At 36.7% G+C, this 25,847-nt stretch overlaps 1 protein-coding gene across 3 annotated transcripts in view; it reads left to right on the top strand.

The window, feature by feature from the left end:
• Nucleotides 1-24,529, top strand: part of MTA3 (metastasis associated 1 family member 3) — a 116,252-nt gene extending 91,723 nt beyond the window's left edge. For 2 of the 3 annotated variants that reach the window (XM_015283839.4, XM_015283840.4), the window contains exons 18-19: nucleotides 4,065-4,219; nucleotides 20,199-24,529. In XM_015283839.4, coding sequence (XP_015139325.2) covers nucleotides 4,065-4,219; nucleotides 20,199-20,334 — 291 coding nt within the window. In that variant the 3' untranslated portion in view covers nucleotides 20,335-24,529. Of the gene's footprint in view, nucleotides 1-4,064; nucleotides 4,220-8,368; nucleotides 8,397-20,198 lie in introns of all 3 variants that reach the window. The other variant, XM_040697577.2, reaches the window with a different exon arrangement.
• Nucleotides 24,530-25,847: the final 1,318 nt, after the last annotated feature.

A 25,847-nucleotide genomic window follows, 5' to 3' on the forward strand; every position in this document is an offset into this window, starting at 1 on the left:
AATATTTACTTCAAAATGCTGCATTTAAAGATGTGATTTATTCAGAGGTTATATAGCTTTTGTGTAAATTCTGTTAAATGCTATGAATGTGGTAGTAGTTTAGCCTGGCTGCTTTGAAAAGCCAGCCTTTTGTATCTTCTTGCACAGAAGTCATTCACTAGGATTTTCAGAATTACTTCTTGTCTAGGTATTTTGTTGAATATTAAAAGCAATCAGAGTGTTCAAAATGATACTTCTGTAGACTAGTTGTTTAATTTCTTGCATATGATCTATTGTTTTGATTATATTTAATAGCCTTCAGTTTTCTTAAATGAAGTTCTATACCAAAAGTGACTCCATGTAAACATGTTTTGTAATTTTTGCATTCATCTCAAGTTTCCCTGAGTAAGTAAACTAAACTAGCTCCAAACCTTGATTCTTTTGAGAGAGATAATGTTTGAACAGGTAAGAACTGCTTAGGTATAGCAAAAAAAAAAAAAAAAAAAGAATCAATACCTAATTTAAACTCAGTGTTTAGATGTGGTTTACATGATATCCTGTGTGATTAGATCAACTAAATAAATTGAAGCAATTAATATGAATTACTGCTAATCATCTTGGGCAAGGGTGATTTCTTCTAGTAATATTTTCTTTGTCTAGAGATCTTATTTTACTGTTAGATGTTGTTTGAGAAAAAAAAATTATAAGAGAAAAAATGTAAACCACAAACAACCAAACAAAACCCATTGATTCAAGCACTGGAAAAATGTCCTTTCAGGGTGGGAAGAGGGTTAGATATGAAAAATTCAAAGCCAGTTAGGATTTTACTATAATCCAGGTAAACATTCTTTCAGTCACAGCCAGCATAGCCATTCCTCATTAATTTTTACATTACGCTTATGATGCCTGCTGGTGTTATGTGCTTACTTCAAACACTTTTTTTTATCTATATTCTGTGTGAAAGGGAGTATTGCATTCACTGAGAATTGGAGGTGTCTCGCTTGCTCTCATTAGGAAATGAAGAGTTGTGTACACAAATGGGAAAGTCGTGTCCCTGCCAGGTGGGTGCTGATTAGCAGCACTTGCAAGCAGCTATCAAAAACGGAGCTGCATACCTGCCTGTGTGTGGATTGAATACCAGAAAATGGCACCCCTGCAGAAATGTTGTAGAGGGGGACAGGAGGCACTGTGAAGCCGTTGGAACTACATGATTATTGTGGTCCTTTTCAACCTAGGCCATTCTGTGATTCTATGATTTGTCCAACGTGCAGCTGGCAAGCTCTGAGTAAGCCTCCTGCTGTTCTGTGATTTCCCACTGTTATGTGGACTCAACATACCTGTGGTTTGTTGAAAATGGCAGCAGAGCTTATTAGTAAAGTAAATACTCAAAATCAAAATGCCAGCTGCTAGTTGCACAAGGTAGCGTTACAACAAAAGTATCATAGAATTCTGTATGCAGGGTGTTTGATTGAGTAGAGCTTCTGTCATAGTACCAACAGTATTCCCGAGGCTTTCATAATCGTACAATTGTGTATGCTCAGAGAGAAAAATGGAAAAAAAAAAAAGAAAAGAAAAGAAACTTAAAAAAAAAAAAAGGAAAAAGAAAAAGCATTTAAGTACTTAGTATGAAAGGTCTATTTGCTCTGGGTATTGATGTCAGTATGACCGTTTCACTGAAAGCTCATTTTAATACACAGAGGTAAATATATATTTTTAGAGGAACTAATTGAAGTGATTTTTCTACTTCTAAATTGTTTGAGAAATTCAATTGTTTCTATTAACTGGAAATTAAAGATAATGTGGTCCCTTGCACACAGACTAGTCTTTAAGCAAAGCATAATTAATTTCTCCGAATAAATTGAAAGAACTCATGGAGAAGAGAAGTACAAGGAAAAGCAGTAATCATTATGATGTGAGAGAGAGGAGACGATATTGTAACCCTTGCAGTATTTTCTGTAATACTATATCTTGCCTGGAATAAGAATTAAATCCTGAGAAATAGAAACAAAACAGTTCATAACTAGTATTGACATCTGTCTTTACCATAGAAAAAGTATTATAAAAAAAAAAAAAAACATAATTTTTCTATAAGGCCTAACTGTTTTACAAAGTTTTTGCTGTAGGAAGTACACTTCTTGTATGTTGTATGAATCCTGAACGTACTTTGCATGTTTATGATTGTCTTGAGTGAATGGAACATTCAGTGACATATTAGAAAGGAAAAGATACTAACCATTTTATGTGAAAACTTAAACTTGTTTCTGGCTGGGGAGGCAAAAAAAAAATTTTTCTTCAATCCCTTGAATGGCACTGTATGTCTGCGTATTCTATGCATGAACTGTTGCTCACTTTTTGAGCAGTATCCATTTTGTGCACTAAGACATCATCAGTTAAATACCTTTTGGATTTTTTAATTTCATCCAAACTATGCATTTTATCCTGATTTTCTTGTAAATAACAGCTGACTTCTAAGAGCACTTTGATTGCTTGTTTCTCCCCACCAAAGCCAAAACAAGAAAATGTGAAGATCAAACTGCTGTCTAGACAGTGAATGAAAACTTGGAAAAAATTAGGCAAATATTTAGAGGGCCTACAAAGGGAGATTTGTCTCCCTGTGTGCAACAGCAACTAAATTCACCATAAACCTTCTTTGTCTCTAAGGCAAAGGTAAATAATTTTGCTCAAAGAGTTATCTGTGACCCACTACAGTTCGTTCTTTCCTCATTGTTTTTGTTGCATTGCATCTAAGAAAACTTAGAGGAGATCATTCAGTTAGTTACACTGAAGTAAAGAATGCTGGAATTTGTCCTCAAATGAATAAAATTTATCCTACTATAAAGTAGTAAGTGGTCTGGATTGGGGTGTCTCAAAAACTGTGGCATAATGGGAAGGAAATACATTAAATATAAGTGTAATATTTGGCTGTTACATTCTTGTGACATGATTTAAGAGATCAGCTCCATGTTGTGTTCTGCCAACCTTTGTACATTACCAGCCCCTTCCTTTCTCAAGAACTGCGGACTTTCTCCCCATAATTAAAGGCTACTCCCACAAGTGCACAGAATTAGGCATGTTTTATGAATATTACAAAAATACAAGCAGTAATGAAGAATACTTGGATTATTTCAGCAAGAAATAACACTTCTTAAGAGAACATAGTGCTGAATCCATGTGAGATAAAATAAGCAGAACTTTCAAATTCGTACGTCTTCTTACATGTCTATTTTTATTAAATAGTGCAATTCCTTAATCCTGCTGACAACTGGTTGCACAGCAAACAAGACTCTAAATTCAAGAATTAATGTGTTCATCATGGAATTTTCTTCCAAAATATTTCTTAGAAACGGTACAGAGAACACTTGCACTCTCTACTTGGACATATATCAGAAGGCAGCTTTTCTCATTAGATGTGAACACCTACTGTCTCTAAATCTTGCTAAACTATTAGTCCAACTAAACATGTAGTGATGAATCAATGTACCATTTTATGTTTAATGTTATTTGTGTTAAAATGAAGGTAGAATTGTTGCAGTCAACTCTAGAATATATATAATGACTGGTGGGTCAACTTAGGAACTATGGCCGCTGCCTAGATGATGTAAAAATTTTTTTACAGCAGTACCAGAGTTCTATTCCTGTACAGTGATTCTTATTTAAAATAAAGCCAGATACACTAAGGATCTATAAAGTGAGAAATGTGGATTTTTTATTGTTTATTGGATTCATTCAATACTTGGATGAAAAACCAAGTAATTGGTTGGGATACTGGGTTCTGATCAGAAAAATGTGCAAAATGAATTTGCTCCCAAAGTCAACAGGTTTCTGTTGCAGACTTGCTTGGTTCATGACATTGATTCGTGCTTCGCTTCTCTTTTTACAAGTGGGTTTTAAAAAACTTTCAATTCTGTGGCTAAAACACATCAGTGTTTCTGATTGGTAGGTACTTCTTTGAGAAGAGTTAGCTGTTTTTTGAGAATGACAGTGTGTGTGGGCTGCCCTTTACAGCAGAATCATTTAAGAGAACTATTCTTGTTCTCAGGCAAATATCTTTCCTGGTTGTTTTTTTTTCGTTGTTGTTATTTCAGCATGCTGCTCCCCGTGTTCATATAACTAATGGTAAGGCCTTGCAAGCCAGTGCGAGTACCATTAAGACAAGCGCCATTCCTGTGATCAAGAGACAGAGGCAAAATTGGCTTGATGCTTCAGACGATGGTTTCTTTATAGCCACAGAAGAGACCAGGTAAGAGAAATGAAATTGAAGGAGGGAAAGAGGCATAACTGCATACATGTTATTGATTCACTATTTGTAAAATAGCTTTTGTTATTATTATTTGAGGTTGTGTTACAGTGAAGAGCCATGTTACATCAAAATGAACACCCAATTTTGCATCTCTTGAATATTAACATTATCAGTGTTTCACTTATTCTGTCTTATACTTTGTGTGACAAAGGTTAGAACTTTTTAATTGTTACTAATTGTAATTCAAATACAACGAATTTTAAGGTACTTCTGATCACTCAACAAAGTGCACGTCTCCACGATGGAGGCTACGCTAAAATTTTCAGAACTAGAAAAATATATACCACAGAACAGAGAAAGATATAGCAGTCAGCGTCTTTTCTGGGATATTAATTGATTCCCAACTTAGATAACAGTCTTCTTCAGTCTGTCATTTCCAAATTAATTGGTAAAATTTAATTAACGTTTACTTTTCCCAGAAGAGTTTGATATCACAGAAGGATTGCTTGTGGAAGGCTCCTCTATTCTTTTTTTTTCCTCTGCTAAGAACTGTCCCTTCCCAGTTTTAAACTCAAACTATGAGAAGAAGTTATTCTTATTTTTGTAAACCGAACTTCTTATTTAAAAAGCACTTTAAAATCTTCCTTAGCTTTTAAGCAGGGGGATTATTAGGGCAAGTAACATCAGTCTGATCTTCACTTCTCTGATTATTTCACAGGCCTAGAAAGGCTATCAGTCAAAGAAGAATGTCAATAATAAGAGTAGGGAATAATATATGTAAATAGAGCTAACCAAGAAAAATATTCATACTTAATTCAGTTTATGGTAGATATTCATATGTGATAATTTGGTGGTTATTTCCAGATCACTTAAACATGGCACTTCATCTTCTTTCTGCATGAGAGGTTCAGCAATTCAGAGATAACAGGAGAATGATAAGGCCTTAGGCTACTGATGACTACCTCAGTGATAAAATTCAGTACTTTAAAGGTTGTTTGATAGTGGCTATACAAACCTCGCAGTATCAGACAAGTCCCTAGTGAGTATATCACCAAAATGTGACAGGTAACCTAAGCCACTGGTTCAGAAGTTTTAGATGGTTTTATTCCCATTTATTATAGAGAGGTGCCTGTCAAAGAATGAGATAAGTCCTACACTGACAGTGGCTTTGTCTCCCCACTGATCTTAGAGGTAGCCCAGACAGCTAGTACAGATGTTTAAATTCTTAGTGATTGAAGTATGATGATACGAATCTTGCCTTTGCAAAACACTTGTCTGGGATTGCTATGTCTGCTCCTGACATTACAGATCTCCCTTTCCATCTCCACGGTTGCAGAGGCCATTCCCTGCCAGGGCTGAGGTGGAGGAGAGAGACAGAACATGCGCCGTCTCCACCTCTGCAGTGGTGATGATGGATAAACAGGAGTTTAGATGTCATTACTCTGTCTGCACCTCTTCTTTCCTTTTTTTAATTATTTGAATAGCATTTGAAAGGCCCTTGTATGAGGATCATGGGGGAATATGACCTCCATGATTATCCTTCAAAAAAAGTAGAGTTCTAATAGTGGCATTCTGCATCACTAAACAAATGCAGCAGGCAGTGCCTAAGAACTTGTGTTGGTTGAGCTACTCCTTGACAGTTTTCCCAGTCTGATAAGAGCTAATGCTGTAGGTCTAGCACAAGTACACAGGCACTTATCTTCCTTCTGTGGTATCAACACACCAGGAGTAATAGTACCTCAACCATAACAAGTGCAACATTCAAAATTGCAATTAGTGTGAGACAGCAACTTTTATCCCTTGAAACTCCATTTCACACGAGATCGTTCCTTCTCTCTCTCAGGTCTTTTCCTTTTTTTTCCTTTTTTTTTTTTTCTTTTTTTTTTTTTGTCAGTTGATTCCTTCCCTAACTCCAGGGATGTTTTCTCCTTTCTCTTTCCTTTGCTTTTTAGATTCCTTTCACCCTTATTATAAGATTATTTGGAAGAGAAATGGTGTAGCTCATTCTCCTCTTGGCTTTCATTTGCCTCTGGCCTTCATAACTTGAAGTGGAAAGCCCTGGTCCTGTTGCTAATAGTGTGCTGATGTTCCAGACAGTTATTAAATGTTCTGCTCCTTGGGAGAGAAGAAATAGGCATTTGTCTCTGACAGTTGACCTGCCTTGTGATAGGAGTTCATACAGTTGAGCATGGCTATGACATAGTTGAATGCAACACAGTTGCAATGGGAAAGGGTATGTTATGTATGGAGGAGATGACTGTGAAAGCAAAACACAATTTACTCAGTCCTGCCATAGAATGAAAAAGGAAAATACTTCACTTGCCAGTTTGCAGCCATTAAAAATGTGCTGAATGCTCAGCTCGGAAAAAAAACCATCACAACTTGCTTTTTAAGGCACGTTTCCTTATTGTTCTGCATCAGAGTCCTGTATGTTTTATCATGTGTATTTGTTAAAAATACATGTAAGAAAGACGTATGCTAATTACAGCCTGCAAAAGAAAAATAATTTTTCAGTATAATATTTATGTTGGTATGGTACATAACAGTTTTCATTTCTGTCCAAAAACGTTTTTGCTTGTGCAGTGAATTAAGGTTTAAGGTACATATTTCTATAAAACCTCCAGCAATGAGTCTAGATTTTCTCAGACATTTAGCTAAAAAATTATACCTCAGTAATGTAATCCTTTTGATGCTAAACTAAATGAGGTGCCAGACAATTTCATTATAACCAAACCAAAGATGTATAACATAAGAATTCAAAATGTTATTGTCTTTCAGGAGGTAAGATGAGTATATGTTTTTATGCCTATACTTCTATGTTAAATGATATTTTTAAAGAAATTATTATCATTCTTCCCACCTCTGAATTTAAGCTCCAATCATATTTCTGTAAAGTTCAATACTGTATGTCAGATTGTTCAGATTCCAGGGTATTGGTAGTGATGGATGAGTAGGGTTCAAGTATTCAGAGCATGAAAATGTAATTATAGAAATTACAACTACTCTAATTTTTCCAAGGCATTCTTTGGAATTATCCTAGAATTTTAAGGCCACAACCAGAATGCCTATTAGGCGTTTCTGACACCTGTGTGAGTTCAGCTTACCTGGGATTTCAACATCTGTGTTCAGTCACAGGATCAATGCAGGAATTAATCAAGGTGAAAAGTAGGTAACAGTTCAAGAGCACTTACCGTAAAGTTACATGATAGTTTTATGTTGAACTTTAATTAATTTCATATTTTCATATTTTTCTTTATTCATTCATTTCCTGAATGTAAAAGAAATTCTCATTTACTACTCTAAAATAACTTTCTCAAGTTTTTATTCTGAAGTGCAAATCTATTTACATGGTTCACTGAAAAATCACTCTTTAAAGAGCCTTTCATTCATCACTACCCACCAAGGGAGTCTACTTATTTCCTTTTAGTATACTTTGATATTAGCTGCTGGGATTGTCCTACCACTATGTGTATAATTGAGATCAGAAAATAGTCTCATAACTATAAAAGAATTTTATTCAGGACATTGTACTAAATCACCTTTGCCGTAAGGAATCTGTTCACGTTTTATTCCCATTTTTTTGACTAGCTGTAGTGTAGATTCTACTGTAGGATCTGTTAGAGGTTAATGCAAAAAATGGTTACAATGTGTGAAATTAAATTCTTTGTACTGAATTACCATTCTGGGACTTATATAATAATTGGAAAAAAAGAAAAAAGGGTAAATTCTTATTGTGGTCTACTGAAACTTAATGAAAATGTAATATATCAGCTTAGTATTTGTTGAGTTATATAAGACAATCTGTGAATAAAGCTAGTAATCCAAATAGCTGTTGGATGTCAAGGAAAATATATATGTAGATTTTAATTTTTCTTACCAGTCCTAGGTATGCAATATGCATACTGTTCCTATACATACACTCTGTCCATAAAAGAACGTGTGTGCGCTGTTGATCATATTTGTATAGGGACAGCTAAAATACTGTGTGGAAAATGACATTTTTTCAGCATTTGCATTATAAGAAATGTCTGGAAAGGTTTGACTGGAAGGGTTATAGCTGCAGATTCCATATGCTTTCCCCTCATGGGCCAAAAAGCATATTTGCATATAGAACTACAGTTGAATGACTCAATGCTTGTTTCCTTTCAGCGCTGAAGCAGTTAGAAACCTTCTCACGGTAAGTGCAACTCCATTGGGAATGAGTTAACTGCAACTGTTAAAATTAGAATGTGATCTTTAGCTGTTACCAGCAGACATTGCTTCCTTTTTGCTGATAAAATGATTTGAGAGGCATCCCCGTGGCAGCATTATATAGGCAGTTTTCATATTCCTCATATTGTGTTCTTCCTCTAGAACAAAAAAGCTTCCCTTGATTTTTTTGAGGTACTGTGTAAGGATACCACAGTGTTTATGATAATTACCTGATATCACTCATTTTTGCTTATGCATGTCTCATAGCACACACAAAAGCTTAAAGCTAAAGTTGCATGTTGGAGAAAAAAAAAAGAGAATGTGGTGCTCACAAACTAAATTCAGCAAAATGTTGTGTCTTGCTTTTGCCATCAGTGGCTTTGTTCTTTTGCAGAAGTGGGGAAGACTAATTCTGGTGCTCTGGCATTTACCACTAGCAATCGATGCACTCTATTTCTATCAGTGTAAACCCTAAACTCAAGTGAATCAAACCCTTATTATATTACAAGTTGCTAATAACTTGCTATTGTCCCATCTCCTTCCAACATGGGTTTTAATATCATGTACTGTGTTGAAGTTAACAGTTGGAGGATGTTGCTGGGAGAAAAAGGATGAGTAGAGGAGTAAATCTCCTGTGTCTTGGTTCTTTACTAAAGAAGATATATGCAGGTTTGGCTCGAAGTCAGGATTCCACTGTTGACTCTGTTCCTTCTTCCCCTTCACACTTGTAGTTTCTGATCACAGAAAAGCTCGTGGACATGTATACTTTTTTTCTCAGTTGACCTCCATTATGCACAAAAAGTTGTGCACCAAAAAAGTATTTTTAATGTTCACTCAGGGATGGCCTCTGCTTTTAATAAAGATGAGGCAGTTTAATTTGAATTGGGATTCCAGATCTGAACTTCTCCATGATAGGATCACAGAGCACAGTGCCATTTCATTTCTTATCTGCATGGAACTGTGGCCACGAGACTCCCATCCTGTATCTGACTGCATGGATATGCTTGACTGCACACTTGGAGAATCAGCTGCAAGTCTAACAATGCTACGCACCAGCTGCAAACCTCTGATCAGAAAATAAATATATAACTATCTAAGGATTCATTTTTCCAGTTCCTTTACTTCTGCTGCATTATCTTTGTCATACATTTTGAAAAGCGGGGATTATAGGATTAGAATATCTCTTTTAGGATTATATCTAATCCTTGTTGATAGGATTGTAAATATTGATTGGATGCATGTGAGTACAGGTGAGCTTGCAATCATTTCTAGTACAATACAGCAGATGGGGAGTTTGGGGAGGAATTGTCCCTGCTCCAGGCAGAAGTCCTACATGGCTAGGTACTACTCAAAGTTGTTATATTTTGTCACTTTCATCAGAGCAAAAATCTATATTCTAAGAATTTCAGTGAACTGCTATTTTGACCTTATTTAGTGTGGAACACTGGTGAATGTTATGTATTGTTGATGCCTTATAAGCGATAATTCTCCCCTGAGCTCTAGCTGAGGTGCTGTGATGCGGAATCCCAATCAGTAGTACAGAAAGTAGGTCATAATCTCTTGCCCTTTGTTTCTCTTTGAGCAGTTTTCATGGGTCTACAGATACTTTCCTCTAGCTCGCTTTATGATAACTTCTGAATCAAAGTAATATTGCTGTAATAATGCTGATGTTTTTAAGAGTGGGATTTTTCCATGGAACTAAAATCAGTGTCATTTGAAGTGAAGATTTTTTTTTTTTTAACGTGTCAAAGGAATAATAGATATCTACACGGAAAACAATACCAGAACTTCAATGTTTCACCTATTCTCTCATTTGAGGATTAGTTCAGTATAAGTTATGCCATTGTTGGTCGCTGTTGGGCTTGAAGAGTATATGCTGTGAAGAATTTTGCTTTGTTAGCCTTAAGAACAAATGAAATACATCCATGTTGGCTTGAGGCTTTGTTTAAGATAAAGTTACAGTGACATTGTAGTAAGCTACTCACCTAGTTTAAAGCTACAAGCTAAGAGGAAGATGTTGGCACTCTTATGCAGGACATGAGAAAACTGGATTTAGTTTGCTATTCTCTCACACGCTTCTGTGAGACCTCAAGCCTGTATCTCCAAGCCTTTAGATGCCCAACTCCTCATAGCAAAATTCATAAGCTGACTAAATACTTTGTTGGAGATTTGAGTGTAATTCTGTACAGATCTGTTCTCCATCTGAAGAATCAAATGAAGACTACTTTATTCTTCCATAGGGCTGTTATACACAGAGCAGGTCAGAAGGAATCTCCTTTCAAACACTTTTTTCCGTGAGACCTCATTACCAATAAAGGTAATGTTAACCAAAAGAGTCCGGAAGCTGCTGACTGAGACTGGGCAATTGGTTAGTTTCAGAGCTATCTCCACTGATTAGAAGGTGAAAATTAATTAGTCCATGGCTTCAGTGATGACAGCAGGGAGACAGAGGGCTATGAACAGATGGTTGTAAATGACCTAGTTACTGCTGCCTGAAAAGTCACGCAGTTGGATCTTGTAAAATGATCTTGTAGAATTCTACCCTGTTGTGAGCAGCAATTCACATATGCAGCCTCTCTATGGTGGCTTAGATACCAAAACATATTTTGCAATTGCATTTTAGGTAGCAGCTCAAATGTGGTTAATTCACACGACTCAGCTAAAGAGCAATGACACATTTAGAAGAGTTACTCAACCACTTGCACCCATCCTCTGTTCACTTTGAGAAGAGTCATTTCATGTTCAGACAGAAGGCACGGAAATAGCCAGTGCATTTTACGTTTGGGAAGGGAAATATAATTCCCCAAACAAGACTTTTTGCAAAATTTTATTTTCCTAGGAAACCTGTGGCGGGGATGGGGGGGCGGGGAAGAAAGGAGCTGAAATAAAACACAGGGATGGTAAGTTCATTAATGATTGTCTTAAGCACAGATGTTGGTGGAAAAGCCCCTGTAAGATTACTTAGTTTTCCAGGAACCTTGTTCGTTTGGTTAGACCTTCTAATCCCAGTTCATTAAAGTTCTTAAATGCATGCCCGGCTCCCACTGAGTGCAGCCAGGAAGCTTGAGTGTGTCAGACAGTAACTCTATGTCAAAATAGGATGTCACGCAATTTTTTTCACTGGTTTTCTTACAGTTTTTTACAAACTTTGAATTTCTTGCGGTACTGTTGGCCATTTCTAAAGGTTTTCCCTCAGAAGCCATCTGTTGTGTTTGTGCAGTAGATTTGATGTAGCTGAGCCCAATCCTCTTTACAGGATGTTTTAACTGGAGGTCTTAGGGCTTACTTTTTGTTAGTGTGCTGCTCAGCTTTTTCCTGAAACGACATCTCCAGTGGGAATGTGTCACCTTGTAATTCTTGGCCTTGTTCTACTGTGGGAGTTAAAAACTATTTGATTTTGAACAAGAATTTATTTTCTATAGGGAAACATATTTGTATGTGAAGCCGGTTTCCATTTTAAAAGCACTTTGATAGAGCCTTGGGAAACATTAAAAAAAGAAATAAAATGAAAATGCTAACTCGTCAGACCAGCATAGTTCTCCAAATACTTCATTATCAAAGAAAAGACAAAATTGGTTATACAGATTTTTATCTGTAGCTGTGCTCAAGTAACACTAGTTCAGGAGTAAAAGTATCTTCCCCTCACAATTCCTATGCCTAAGCCACAGAACTTTGTCACATAAGTTCTGTTATTGATGTCTGTAATCCTCAAACACTGCTGCTAAATTTCAGTCTTCAAAGATTACTTTTTTTTTTTTTACTGATAAAAGATTTAATTCTGAAGTAGTCTATATTTTAGCATATACATTCAATCATTTATTATTTGCTATGCTCTTCTGAGTACTTGGACTCCTTAAGATCTGTTAAATGCAAGATTCTGTAGCATTAATGTAAATAAGGCTGTGATTTTTGTGAAAAAGATTGCATAAGTAACTACACGGGGATTTTAAATACAAAATACTGAAGAGAACATAATGACTGTGAAAGACAATCACAGAGCTAACTGTCAGTTCTTGTCAGACATTTAAGGAGACAAGATGGGTCGCTGATTTCATTACTTGTGCTATGAATAGAGGTTAAAATATTTACCTGACCAAATACAATAGAAATATTGTGAAAGTGGTAAAAGCTCAAATTTGTGCTTCACAATTCCTGTTGCACTAGAAAAGGCATTTAACGTCTGAGTAGCTTCAGCTTTTAGTCTGTAAATTTGAATAATATTAATATACAACTCCTCTTGAGGATGTTCTGCACTTTTTAATTAAACAGACCAACAAACACTGTGCAATACTGGCAGGAAAACTGTTGGCTGTAAGACTGAAGAGCTGAATGAAATCTTCTGAGTGTAGTCAGAAAACGAACTGAGTATACCCTTGGTACTATGAATATTAAATAAAAATTCTGATCTTAAATAAGGATTACCTTAAAAATTAGCATATTAAATCATTTTGTGGCAGAGTTTTCCTCTATTGAGGAAAGAGATTGATGCTGTGGAGCAGGTCCCTGGGGGGCAGATTCTTAAGGTAAATTTTGGTATCCAGCTCTCTCTGGTATGAGGGATTAATTCTGATTTTCTTCCTTTGCTTAATAGCAAATAGTGCCAAGAAGTTCATCCAAACATACTCTATCAGTACATGTATTATTCCAGGAAAAGTATATGCATTATTGATGAAGAGAAAATGTAACCATTTTTTTCAGCCACAGGTAGTATTATAAGATGTAATATTGTAAACATAGAGTTCAGGCCACAGACCTCAGCTGAAATAATCAAACAAGGTAAGAAAAGAAACAAACAAAAAGCTAATAAAAAAGTCATAGAAATTATTCTCCTAATAAATAAAATACTAAAGTAGTTATGATAGAGTGTTTGAAGTGTATCAGAAGTGGAAAAGATAACAGAATGCAATATCTTTTTTTGTGAAGCATATCACAGAAAAATATTTTTCATGTTCTTCAATTTCTATCTTCAGCATTTTTTTTCTTACTTTTTTTTTCTTTGCTTTGAAAAGCAAAGAAAAGCTTTTAAAAGCTTAATTGTGAGCTTAAGTATGTATTTGGGAATTATGCTGCTAGGCCATGTGTCACCAAAACATCTGACCAGCCTGTACCTAACTTAAGGGACAAACCATCTGAGTCAAACGTCATCACAGAATTGAAATCAACCAAAAAATACTTCTGAATCTGAATCAGAATGGTGAGACTAGTCAGGTAGGATTTTCTGCCATCTGTCATTAAGGAAGCAGCACACAGTGTTTGTAGACTAAGGCCAAAACTCAGACCCTGTATGTTCTTAACCCCTTCTTAAAGATAAAAAAAATAAAACAAAAAAAAAAAAGTCTTCTGGAATAACACAGGAATCATGAATTACTATGCAAGATGTTCAGGAAGGAGGTGAAAGCAATCGTTCATTTATTCTCCCAGCTCTGATGCATTTTCTCTCAATTTTTTTGTCGAAGAAAAAGAATGTATGCTGTCATGTGGGATATATTTTCATCTAATAGTGGGTTATATTTAATATACAGAGTGACTATTCTTCTTAAAAATACTAGATGGTGATGACAATTTCTATTGGCAAAGTATAAAGTTCTCTAGTGTGGGAATTCACCCACATCCTCTAGGGGAAGAATAAAGGAGTTGCTTTGAGATCTTCTGACTTTTGTGCCCGTGGAAGACTTTCTGGCTCCTTGGATTCACAGAGTGCTGACATACTGACAGATGTGTGGTGATCTTGTAGGTATGCTGATAGGAAGGAGAGGTTAAGCAACTCTTTCTTCAGTAGAGCAAATTCATGCCTTAAGCTGTCTGAAGTCAGTGTTAACTAAGGAGAGGCTAATTAATTTCAAATAAGGTACAAAGCAGCTGTCCCACAGCTCAGGTTTCAGGTCTGTTGAAGCCTGAGCCGTTGTTTTGTTCTAAGATGTATGAATAATTTACTTTTTACCCATTCCATTGATCTAATTTTGCTAGGTCTCATTCCCTCTAAGGTGGGCAGTGTGGTTGAATGCCATGACTCCACATGGCCTTTCTCCCTTCTTTGAGAGAAACTGAGGAACATGAATGTGCATGCTTCTCCAGTAGGCACTGCTTTTTGGCTTGCAGCTGGGGATAATGTCACTGCTGAGTTAGCAAAACTCCACCTGAGAAGTAGGGCAAGACCTCAGCTACTTAATCCATGGTGAGATCTGTGTTGTCTGTCATTCCTACCAACTATATTGAGACTTATCTTTGAAATGGTGCTTACCACAAATCAGAGGGGACTGGTAAGGAGTCACAGCCCCTGTGCTGCCATCATTGCCAAAAAGTGAGCAAGTCCGTGTTGCAGTGAAACTGATGTGCTATCATTTTTGTCCTAGCCATCTGCAGTGGGTAATTTTAGTCTCTTGGTTCTAAGTACCAAGCTCACAGATGAACTGTGAGAATAATTCTATTGCTGATTGTTAAGGTTTAGTCATCATGTGATGACTGCTTTATGACAGAATCTATTTAGATCGTTTCTTAGGGGTTAACAGATAAGTTTATCTCAGTTCCAGCATTCAGCTGAAAAATTAGCAGTAATGCTGAGAATAATACTTTGCACTTCTTTAATTCTTTCTCTCAGAGTACTCAAAGCCACATTACAATATTAATGAAACATACCATTTTCAGAGAAAACAAAAGCATGGAAAAGTCTGCTGGTTTAGATGATTTTTCAGAAAGCCATGCTAGTTGTTTTCAGTAAAAGTGATATAAATAATTTCAGTAATGGGCCAGGTCCCTATTATTCTAGGAGGCACTATATAAATGTACACGAAGGGATGGTTTCTGCTCCAAGGAAGCTGGAATTTTTTAGTAGATTTTAAACCAGCAGCAAGTAGAAAGAGATAGAAAGGCGGCTTGTGCCATGCCACAACATTATCATAGTTGTCTGTACTTTAAACGCTTGACCTGAGTCCGTAATGAAATGGCTCAAAAACATTGTTTACTGCTTTATAAATTCATAGGAACTCTAAGCTGTTGCTCTGAAACACAAAATGCCCTCTGTGTGGTATGGTGTTTGAAAATAATATATTAAGCTGCTCAGGAAGCTCTGGCACCATGACTTTTAACTGGTGTGTCTGTAAATTGTTCACAGAGAACAGTTTTCCTCTAAATATTTGTGCCAGATTGGAAGATAACCACAAGCAAAGGAAAACACTTCCTTGCTAGGAGGAAAGAAATAAGGCAAGTTCTTAAAGCATTTATATGATGCTCAAGTGTCTACAGCAGCACTTCTTTAATCTCATAAAGATTTTAGCGTGCTCTGCCACCTGTATTAGTTTTATAATGTAAAATAGTGACTCAAGAGAAGTGTTTTCTGTTAGCCTGGTACGTAATAAAACATAATTTGTTTTGTAAATGAGCATTTCACAAAGGGGCTCATTGTCCTAGTTTCTGTAATTTTGAGGTTAGATCAAAACTTTAATAGAATATAAGTAAACTTGAGCCTTGAAGTGTTGAAGGAAAAAAAAAAAAAGAAGAAAGCCTAAGGCAGCAAGCCAAATAGACAAATAAAATACAGCATTCCCACTCCTCATTTCTACACAGGTAGAAATGAAGGAAGTGCCGTGATTTACAAGGTTTTGAAGGATCTGTATCTGCATGTACAAGTCCATCGCAGTTAATTTTTCTTCTAGCAGACTCAGCATTGCTCACTTTTTTGCTTTTCACTTAGTTTAAAAGCCTTGTTGAAATTAATGGAAAGACTGTCAGACTCCTAAAATAGTCCCCTTTCTTGTAATTTAATCCACTAAAGAGTTATAGTGTACTTCTGGATTCAACAAGCCTTCAGGGAAATAAGTGGTAATTAAGACAATTATGCCACAAGGAATCATGGTTACTTATTAAATAGCTGTGTTTTGCTAGGTGGCCTTGAGCTTGCACTCAAAGAGCTTACATTGCACACAGTGTTTGCATTGCCCTGGAGAAGCAGTAGCAACTTCACGCATCTTTGTTACCTGAAATATAGAATATGGCAAACTTTTAAAATTATTATTTTCTCCCTGCATGTCTTGATATTAACACTGTTTGCAAATTTTGCATACAACATACACAGAAATGCAAAATTCTACCTTGCTGTAGTCAGTGTTCAAAACTCCACTTTCTTCTAGGGTGGCAGTATTTTGTAAAGCTGGCAGATTTAAGTTTCTGCTTACAATTGGCAAGTCACAGTGAAAAGTGAACCCCAATCTGAAGAGTCAATGAAATTTCAGTGTTGATTGTGCAGCTAATCCATTCTCTTATGCTTGCTGCAGACCTGCTCAGATTCTCTGTGCTACCAGCAACAACTATGTAATAATAGTGTCTGCTCCAAAAGTAATGTTTCCTATGTTATTCTGTTGGCCCACAATGTCAGAGGTGGATGTTGAACCTTCCCACCAATATTCCATTATATGTTGTTGCTGTGTGACAGATGGCAGCAGAGGGGCAGTCTGACCAAATGGTGTCTGACATGGAAATCTCTGTTCCTGAGAAATCTAGATATCACAACAGTTTATAAACTTCAATAGATGCTTAGTGAGAAGAAGTAGAAGTGTGGAATCCACTTAAATCCTAAAAACAAGTTGGTTCCATGAACTTGTTTGTCTAATTATGTTTAAATATGGCATAAATGCCCTATCCAGTGTAACCATTATTTCTACACAACGTATTACAGTCCCTATATAGAGCTTGCAAAGAGAAAATACATCCTAATAGTGTGCAGTACTTACATACATTTCCATATTTCTCTGACTAACTGCTGGGTGCCTTATTTACCTTTATCTGCAGTTACTATCATGTGGACATAAATAATTTGTCAACTTCTACATTCGCAACAGTGCATCGCGTCTGACATAGAAATGAATGCAGTGGACTTTATATACCAATCCCCTATTTGAAGGTTTGATTAATTTTCCTCCCTTTGGTCTCAGGAGGACTAGAAGTACAATGCAAAGGCTTTAAAACATTTTTTAATTAGCATTTCAAATGAAGTCTTTAACACATCATGCTTCAAGCACCCCTACAAGAATCGAAAGAAAAAGCAGGTGAAAATGGCAATTACTCTTTCCTAACAACTGCAAAGGATGTTATCACCGCTACAGATATTAAAGTCATTTACTTGCCAGCACCAAATAAAAAGCTGTATGTAATTAAAACATATGGCTGGCATTAACTGAAAAAGGGACAGGAAATTGAACATTAAAGGTGACTCTGCCCTTAGTATGCTACATTGCTTGGAGAGAGAGAAGATTGTGTTGAAGTGTTCTGAGAGAGAGGCGCCGACAACCTTATCTTTGAATTTCCTACCTTTTGTCAGTTACCATTATAACCTGATTACTCAAGTGTTTAAAAAAAAACACAACAGCCTGATGAAGGGTTGTAAAACATGATCAGTGCCTCTTAAAAAGTTTAACTGTTTAAGATGCTAAATTCTTCAGTGTAATGAGTCAATTTCCTCCACCCTGTATATTTTTGCTATTAAAATAACTGTTTTGAACTTAGCAAAATAATTTTTCAAATAACATGTTAAATGAAGTCAGTGGAAATTTCCATCCTTCCAGTTTTACTTCTGAAAGCTAATTTCTGGAAGCATTTTCATAATCCTGTTTAAGTAGAAGTTCTGGATTGTCTTTTCAGAACGCATACCATATTAGCCCTTCTGACTGCCTGTATGGAGCTACTTCCCTTTATAATAAGTGAAGGGCTGACCAGTCGGTTTTGTGGTTTGCTTGATGCAATGCTGATGACCTTCTTCTTTTCAGTTCTGCCATTCTTTGTGCTAGTTGTTAAAAGCATCTCTTGACTTTAGTATCCTTACATAACAATCATAAATCCTAATCACAAATATTTTACTATCCTTACATTTAGTATTAACTGTATGTTTTTTTCATTGCGAGGAACTTCTTGACAGTTTATGAAGCTTCCATACTATAAAGTCAGAAGGGTGAACTATTATCTAACCATTTTATAAACTGTGGGCTTCTCATGTTTAATGAGAATATCAGTTCTTTAAATAAGTACAAATTCTGCAAACAAATGTATTAAAAAGGGATCCAGTTCTGTAGGCTTCTTCTGGAGTGATTCCTATTATGTTTGTGGGAAACAGCTCTTTTCTATTAAAATAAATTTACAAAGCCTTGCTATCTCATTGTTTTAGAAATACATATTTCCAACAGTTTCAGGTTATGTTTCTATGATCTTACCATTCTGAATACGATTTCTTGTCAATTTATTTGATATCTCCTTAGGCTTAAATTGATATGACCATGTGAAGTAAGTACTCAATGAATAAGTTGGTGTTTCTGTGGGACTGCACAAATAGCCGAAGCTTTGCTTTTGGGGAATTCATTTCCTTTTCTTTTATTATGCTTAGTACTGAATGATGCTAAAACCTAGCTTGGTATTCCAGACCATGAGATGCTGACGACATCCTACTTTCAGGCAGCTAAGACAAATACTTCCCTATGCCTCTCAAAAACAAAAACCAAAATAGGTATATTTTTCAGGCTCCCTTAATCTGTAAGAACTCAGTATATTCTCCTGATTTTTGACTTATTGTTTTGTCCTTGATTAGATTCTCTTCTCTGGCTCAGTTACTTGGTTGGTAGCTTAGATTCCTGAGGAAAACTCAACCAGCAACTAGATATCTGCTTGAAAATTTAACGTGCAAATAAGAGCCATTTTAGTAGTCAATAGAGTATATTTTAAGCTGTCCCCGTATTTTCAATTTCAAGGAGCACCATTTTTCAGTTTCAGAGTTAGCAGCTCATTAAGATGAAAGGGAAATCACTTCTTTGGTTACTGTGTCAAAACCTTGATGCATTCTGATGCACATCAGCACCATATAATTTGCAATCAAGTCAGATTTTCAACTTTGAAAGTCTGAATTAGAAAACCTGGTCTCTTTAATTGGTAAAGGGCAGCATTCACTGTAGTTCACTTCTATAAGCTCAGAATCTTTGTAATTGATAAGCTGCCTAACTGAAAGCTGGGATAACAAACTTGAGTGAATTCAGAAAATAAGTAATTTTCCACCAGCATGTAATATTCTGGGCCCTGGCAATGAAGATGGTTCTCAATATACACTGTATTTGTCATTTCTGTGTTTTCTGCTACTTCACTCTGGTTATAGTCAGCATTATGGCTTTGATGTGTAACAATACAGATACAGCAGAGCAGTTGGAACCTAACAAAGCTTTTTCCGTCAAATTAATTATCCTTGAATGCGTAAGATTACAATACAAACACCATGAACACCTCTAGTTAATGTTTGACTAAAATTAAAGTGAATTTACTGCACCTGAATGGCACTAGCACAAAAAGCCCAAAGTCTCAGAATATCCATTACTTGCAAACTTGATACAGTGAAAATAACCATACTGAAAATTGCTCCCAGTCTATCTCTTTTAAAGAAATAACACATTTGTTTGGGTTCTTTCTTCTGTGCCCCTTCATTATTGTATTGAAACCACACGCAAGGATTCCCCATTTGAGTATTCTGTCCCAACATTTCATATAATTAATTTTTATCATCCAAATATTGTCTAACACCAATTCACTTTTCACTGAATAAGTGTCAGTTACAAGTTGGAGACAACTGTGAATCATCAGTTGATGGCCAGGGCTCCCTCTAGTTGACTGGAAGTCTCTTTTCCAGGAACTAGCCTTCCTGCTCCGGTAAGAGTATTTGTTTGTTTGTTACTTATCTCTTCAGCAGCCTGTTAAAGACTGAGATTTATCTCTGCTGTTGTCTCTTTCTTCTTTCCCTCCTTTCCTCCTTCCCTTCATACAGAAAAATCCGTAAGAAGTTTTCCAGTTTGCAGCTGAAAAGAGCTTCCAGAACACCTTGTTCTCCAATTCTTGCGAAGACAAAATCTCTCATGAACAATAGGCAGGCACGAATAGAGCCAAGAACCATCACGCACTGAAGACACAACAGCATCAGCAACATAATTATGTTAAAATCTTGTTTATTTGTGAACACAGATACAATGGGACCTTCCACATCTTCAGGACCTATGTGGACGTTGTGGCTGGGTTCTGTGTTCTGGGCAGGATCCAACAGTAGCCCTTGTTCTCCTTTGTCTCTGTAAGGGCTACTTCAGGTTCTCTGTGCAGGCCTATTGATGATTGTCCTGCTATTTCCCCCACTTCCCCTTGTCAGACTTGGATGGTCAGAGAGGGACCGTTCGTACTGACCACAAGGAAGAAATATGGATGCAGAGTGCCCCCCACAATTTTGTCTATGCCTTCTAGTGGTGCGATACAAAAATTAGCAGCTTTCAAAACAATTGCCATGTCTTTGTAGCAGGATTTAGCCTTTAGGGGTCAGCATCTTCAGAAAGTGCTGCAGACTTCAGATGTTTGAACTTTATAATATTGGCTTCAATCACTTTGGATTTGATTTTCTGATCTGCTGAGCAACCAGAGGCTGAAATGAGGAGTTGTTCAGCAGTTCTGAAACTCAGACCAAATTAGGTAGTGCCTGGAATTAGTGGCCCATTTTAAAATGCTGACCATATTAACTTTGGTTAAAATCCTGGAAAGTATCATGTGTGGCTATGAACATCTGGTTGGTCTGATTATCTATGTATTTGCAAGCGTCCGCCTATTTCTTTGGGGATTTTTAGCATTTCTTGAAGTCTATTTTGAACAGTCAAAACCAGCAGAATGCCATTCCCGGGAAAACACGAGGAAATAAGAGTATTTCCTATTAGCAATGACTCTCCACTAAATAATTACTACATTTTTATGCATATGGACAAGGAAGTTGTCTTGCTGCAGAATGCTTTGAAATTCATACTTGTAAGGCTACAGGTGGAGACTTACCATGGAGAGATGATGTGCCTTTTGTAACTACTTGTAGGAAGCTGTCAGTCCCCCTGAAAGTGGGAATGGCAACAGAGGCAGGTCTTTTTTCTACTCAGGTACTTACAGGTGAACAATCTCTGCCCTACTTTGAGATCGAGAGGCAAGCAGTGTGTAGCACTGCTGTTGTAAACCTAGCTGAGATACACTGATTATCTTAAGCAAATTATGTCTTTCAGTAGATTTTGTTTCCATATGGCTTTTAACAGATAGTCAGACACTGAATGCATCACCGTAAGCTGGGATAAGCTTCAAGATGTTTTTTCTAGTTCTTTACTAGGTAACTCTAGCGGCACTGTCTGGATGTCAGGTCTGGCTATGGATGTATGCCCAGCTCTGTGGTTAGAAAGACGAAGGTATAAGTAGTATCTCATACCTCTGGGTGATTTCCCCCCCTTCCCGAAATATATACCCCCACACTATTTACAGTTTCAGTCTGAAAGAGCATCTGTGATACCAGCCTGTAACTAGCCATGCTGACCATGTCAGATTTTGAACTCTTGAGACAGTCATCCAGATGCTTCCTCGAAAAAGAAAGCACACTGACCTCCTGAAGGGACTTGATGATTTTACAGAGTGACGGATCCAGGTCTTGTCCACTGTCCTTCACCAGCAAGCAAAGGGTGAATAAGGAGGAGAGATTTTGGCCTGAAATGCTTCTAGTACCCTGAGCACCCTACTGAATGTCACCGATTGGAAATCAATTGGAGAAGACCTGGGATTCATCTGCTTACAGATTTTTCCAGGAGCCACTGAAGTGCGCAGCCCTAGGATTCTCTTCTATCCACACGATCTGCTTTTTCCTCACAACAGGGGAGCTTTTCATCAGAACAGACGCAACCTATTCTTATTAGTAAGAATTGCCTTTATTAACTGCGACATATGGAAACACCTTCTGCATAATAGCTTTCTCACCCATTAAAATAAAAAAAAAACATGATTATTCAGCAATCTATTTGACTGAAAGTATGAAAAACATGAGCAGAAAGAGCTTTGTCTCCCTCAGGCACCACTGAAATCACACACAACAGACTCATTTTCAAAGTGTCTTTTGCTGTAAGGTGATGGAAAATTTTTTTTACCCTGCCTTATTAAGCTTGTACTCGAATTATTTCTTCCAGTCAGTGTGCTACGGTGTCTAGCCAGTATTTTGTAAAATCCTGTGTGTTTCTGCCTTTGACAAAAGTATTAGTATTTGTAACAGTCTCTTGTGACGTCATTTTTTCTTCATTCCCTCTGAGGAGCGAGAGATTCATAACATGACTCCCTGTTATGCAGCTTGATGCGGTTATCTTCTGCATCAAGCATCCAAGGTAAGGAAATGTCCTCCTTTGCAGCTTCAAGCCGAGGGAATTCATTGGGAAGCACTGGAAGTAATGCTGTGACCCTGCCTGGCAGATTTGTGCCACTGATTGCAATATCCAACAGCCAACACTTGGGGTGGGTAATGCAGTGGAGACTGTTCACTGAAATAACTTCTGGTCCATCCTCAAACTGCTTTGCATGCAGCTGCATGGAGACCTTCCTTCCTCTAAAATGCACACAGTGCACAGAGAAACTGCACGCCATGTATCGCACCTTTGTCTTTACCTGCTCTCTCTCAATCTTACCCTTCCTGCAAGATGTTCTCCAGGGTTTGATGCAGAATTTACCTGTGAATTTCAACAGAAAGCATTGATGGAAGATTAGGTGAAAATATGTTCTTCTTTGGTTTGACTTCTGTAGAAATTGTGACAGTTCTTTCCACAGCACCTTGCAATTCCATGCTGTCTGTTGAGTTGAATTTTGTTTTTTTTTTTCCTGCTGACCTTAAGCAAAGATGGCACATTCCTATGTAAGTTATAACAGTATATCCACAGTACTGTTTTTATCAAGCTTCTCAAGCTAGTTATTTTAAACCTGGCTAACGTATCTCAGTCATCAACAATGACACTGAGTATAAACATATGCCTCAGAAGCAAGGACAAGACATTTGGTTCTAACCATGGATGTGAGCAAGATAATTTTCACAGCTTCAGCACTGTGTTTGCAATATGATTTATTTTCTCGTTAGCTAAATAAGAAAGCTGTCTGAAAGACCACCTCTCCTTTTACAACTGCAGAGTTCAAAAACCATGCAAAATAAGTGCTCTTTTTGTGTCGAGGTCTTATATAAAAAGGAAGAGGATTTTGTTAAAATTCAAAATGTCCATGTTACCAGTTTCAAGTATGTAGCTATTCTGCAATCTTGAAATATTTAGTTTATTTTTTTTCAGATTATTTTTCAAGGCTACAACTTGGTCAAGGAAGCTTTGGTTATGCAGGATGGAAAAATGAGATCTGGAAATACTTGAAATACATTGGTGACATTTCAACTACATTCTAAATTGTTTTTTGTTTTTATCAACAGCAAATATTTGTTTCTGTAGTTCAAAACTTATGGTATAGTTTAAGAAAATCAGGATTCAAAATGAAATGAAGAACAAATGAGTAGAAAAAGAATGAACCAGAACCAGGTACAAGATGTGCACCTTTTATTAATCTGAAGCAAGCCTTTTTTTATAAATATCATTTTAACCTAGGCACTTTCCTAATTATAAAGTTACAGTTAAAATGGAATGGCTGCGTAGTAGTTTCTGGTATAGTCACAGCATAATATCCTACAGCCTTGTGTAGAGAACAATTATACTCCTTCAGAAATATTATATTGCCAAGTACAATATAGCAAACACAGTGTATTTGTATATGTGCAATGCTATGGCAATGGAAGTGTTAGAATCCTCTGGAAATGTCAGCAAAAATATTTTTGTTTTACATTTTTTCTTGAAGGTCTTTTATATAAACCCGTGTCTTCATAAACCAGAGTGGGTGTCAAAAGATCTGAGTTTATATAACTGCAGAGTGGAATTTTTTGGAGTAAGTCAGGACTTTTTTATTCAAATGTTGCATGCAGAGGGAGGAAACCTAATTTTGGAATACATGGGTTTTGGATAAGAGTTTTGAGATTGTACTATGCAATGATCAACAGATATTTGCAGAGTATGCTCCTGTTGCTCATAAACGCTTAACAGTTGTTGAAATACAGTATTGAAAATTAAATAAAAAAGAGAAGCATAAAAAGCTGTCATTTTTAACATTCTCTTCTTTAGATTGCAATTGAATTTCTCAAAGGAACGGTAAAACTGGGAGGATCAGTGCTGAATATTTGAGGATGTGGAGCACCTTAGAATGAAATATATTACTGTCTGATTTGCATTAAAGTGTCTTTGTGTACAAGCTTTGTGACTCTTGGTCCTTTTTGCAGGAAACAAAATTTCTACCTTGACACTATCCTACAGGCTGTTCAGTAAACAACAAACTGAAATGTGATGAACTTTTAAAACTGCACTAGTTAAAGACACAAATAGTTGTCTGTGGACAAAGAGAAAAGATTCAGAAGACAGAGAGAGAGAGGGAAACGTGAAGTATTGTTTATTGTTCATTGTATTGGAAGTAGAAAAGCATCTAGGATTGAACTGAAATCTAGGTAAAAGGCTTACATACCAAAAGTTACAGTGTGTGTTATAGTCTTCAGTGTATTGACATTGGTATCCAAACTTTGCAGGTCAGTATTAGTATAAAAAATCTACATGGCTTTTAATTTGCTAGCACCTAGAACTGGCGACTTCTATGAGAATATGGGACATAAACAGAATAGTTTTCTTTACTAATGTGTGAAATAATTTCCTCCAATATGTTGGGTAGGTGTTGTTTTTTTTTTTTGCCGAGGAGGAGATCCACATATTGGGATTCTAACAGGACTGCTGCTTCACAGGTTTGTCCAAAACAATTCTTTCCATCTCCTAATTGCCCCATCTATCCTGGAGTCATCTGTAAATTTTGTTTCAAGTATCTGCATTAGAATGGATATTCTTTGTCATCCTCTCCTGCCAAGAGGTGTAGGCAGATTCCAGGTTCTACAGTGTTTGGGTTTATTTGGGATGATAAATTACATATATCAATCTTTCTGGGTGAGCAGCAATGGTAATGAGGTGGAAGTGATCTCTGGATATAGTTCTTTGCTGGGGTAGCTGAGAAAATTGGCATATCTTTAACCAAGCTTAGAAGAAGCTGCAGTCAAAAAGCAGGAGGTCTGAGATACTCATCTGTTCCACTGGTGCAGATTTTTATGAGCCCAGCATGCAGGCTCTTGTTCATCACTGGTGAAAATGTATAGCTAATGGTTATGACTATGTTGAAAAACAGTGTTTTGTAGCTGAGAGTTTGCTCTATCAAACAGTGCTATTGTGCTCTTTGTATCTGTTGTAGTTTCCATAGAAATAAATAGGAGATGTTACTTTTGGAGAGGTCTACACGCATCATTTGTTTACATTTTAAATGTGTATTCTTAGTAAGTTAAGCAGGGAAACTTTATGATAATGAAATCTATTTGCTACTAATATTATGGTAACATCTAGACATCAGGGCAAAGTGCTATCTCTGACCAATAAGTTTTTGAAATAAGCACTCCAATCAAAGTCCAGTTTGTGTAGCTGGAAGGCTCCTCCAGCACTAGAATTGATATTATGTCAGCAATATTATCTGATGTGCACAT

The sequence above is a fragment of the Gallus gallus genome, chromosome 3, assembly GCF_016699485.2.
Source record: "Gallus gallus isolate bGalGal1 chromosome 3, bGalGal1.mat.broiler.GRCg7b, whole genome shotgun sequence".
In the NCBI taxonomy this organism is placed as follows: Eukaryota; Metazoa; Chordata; class Aves; order Galliformes; family Phasianidae; genus Gallus; species Gallus gallus.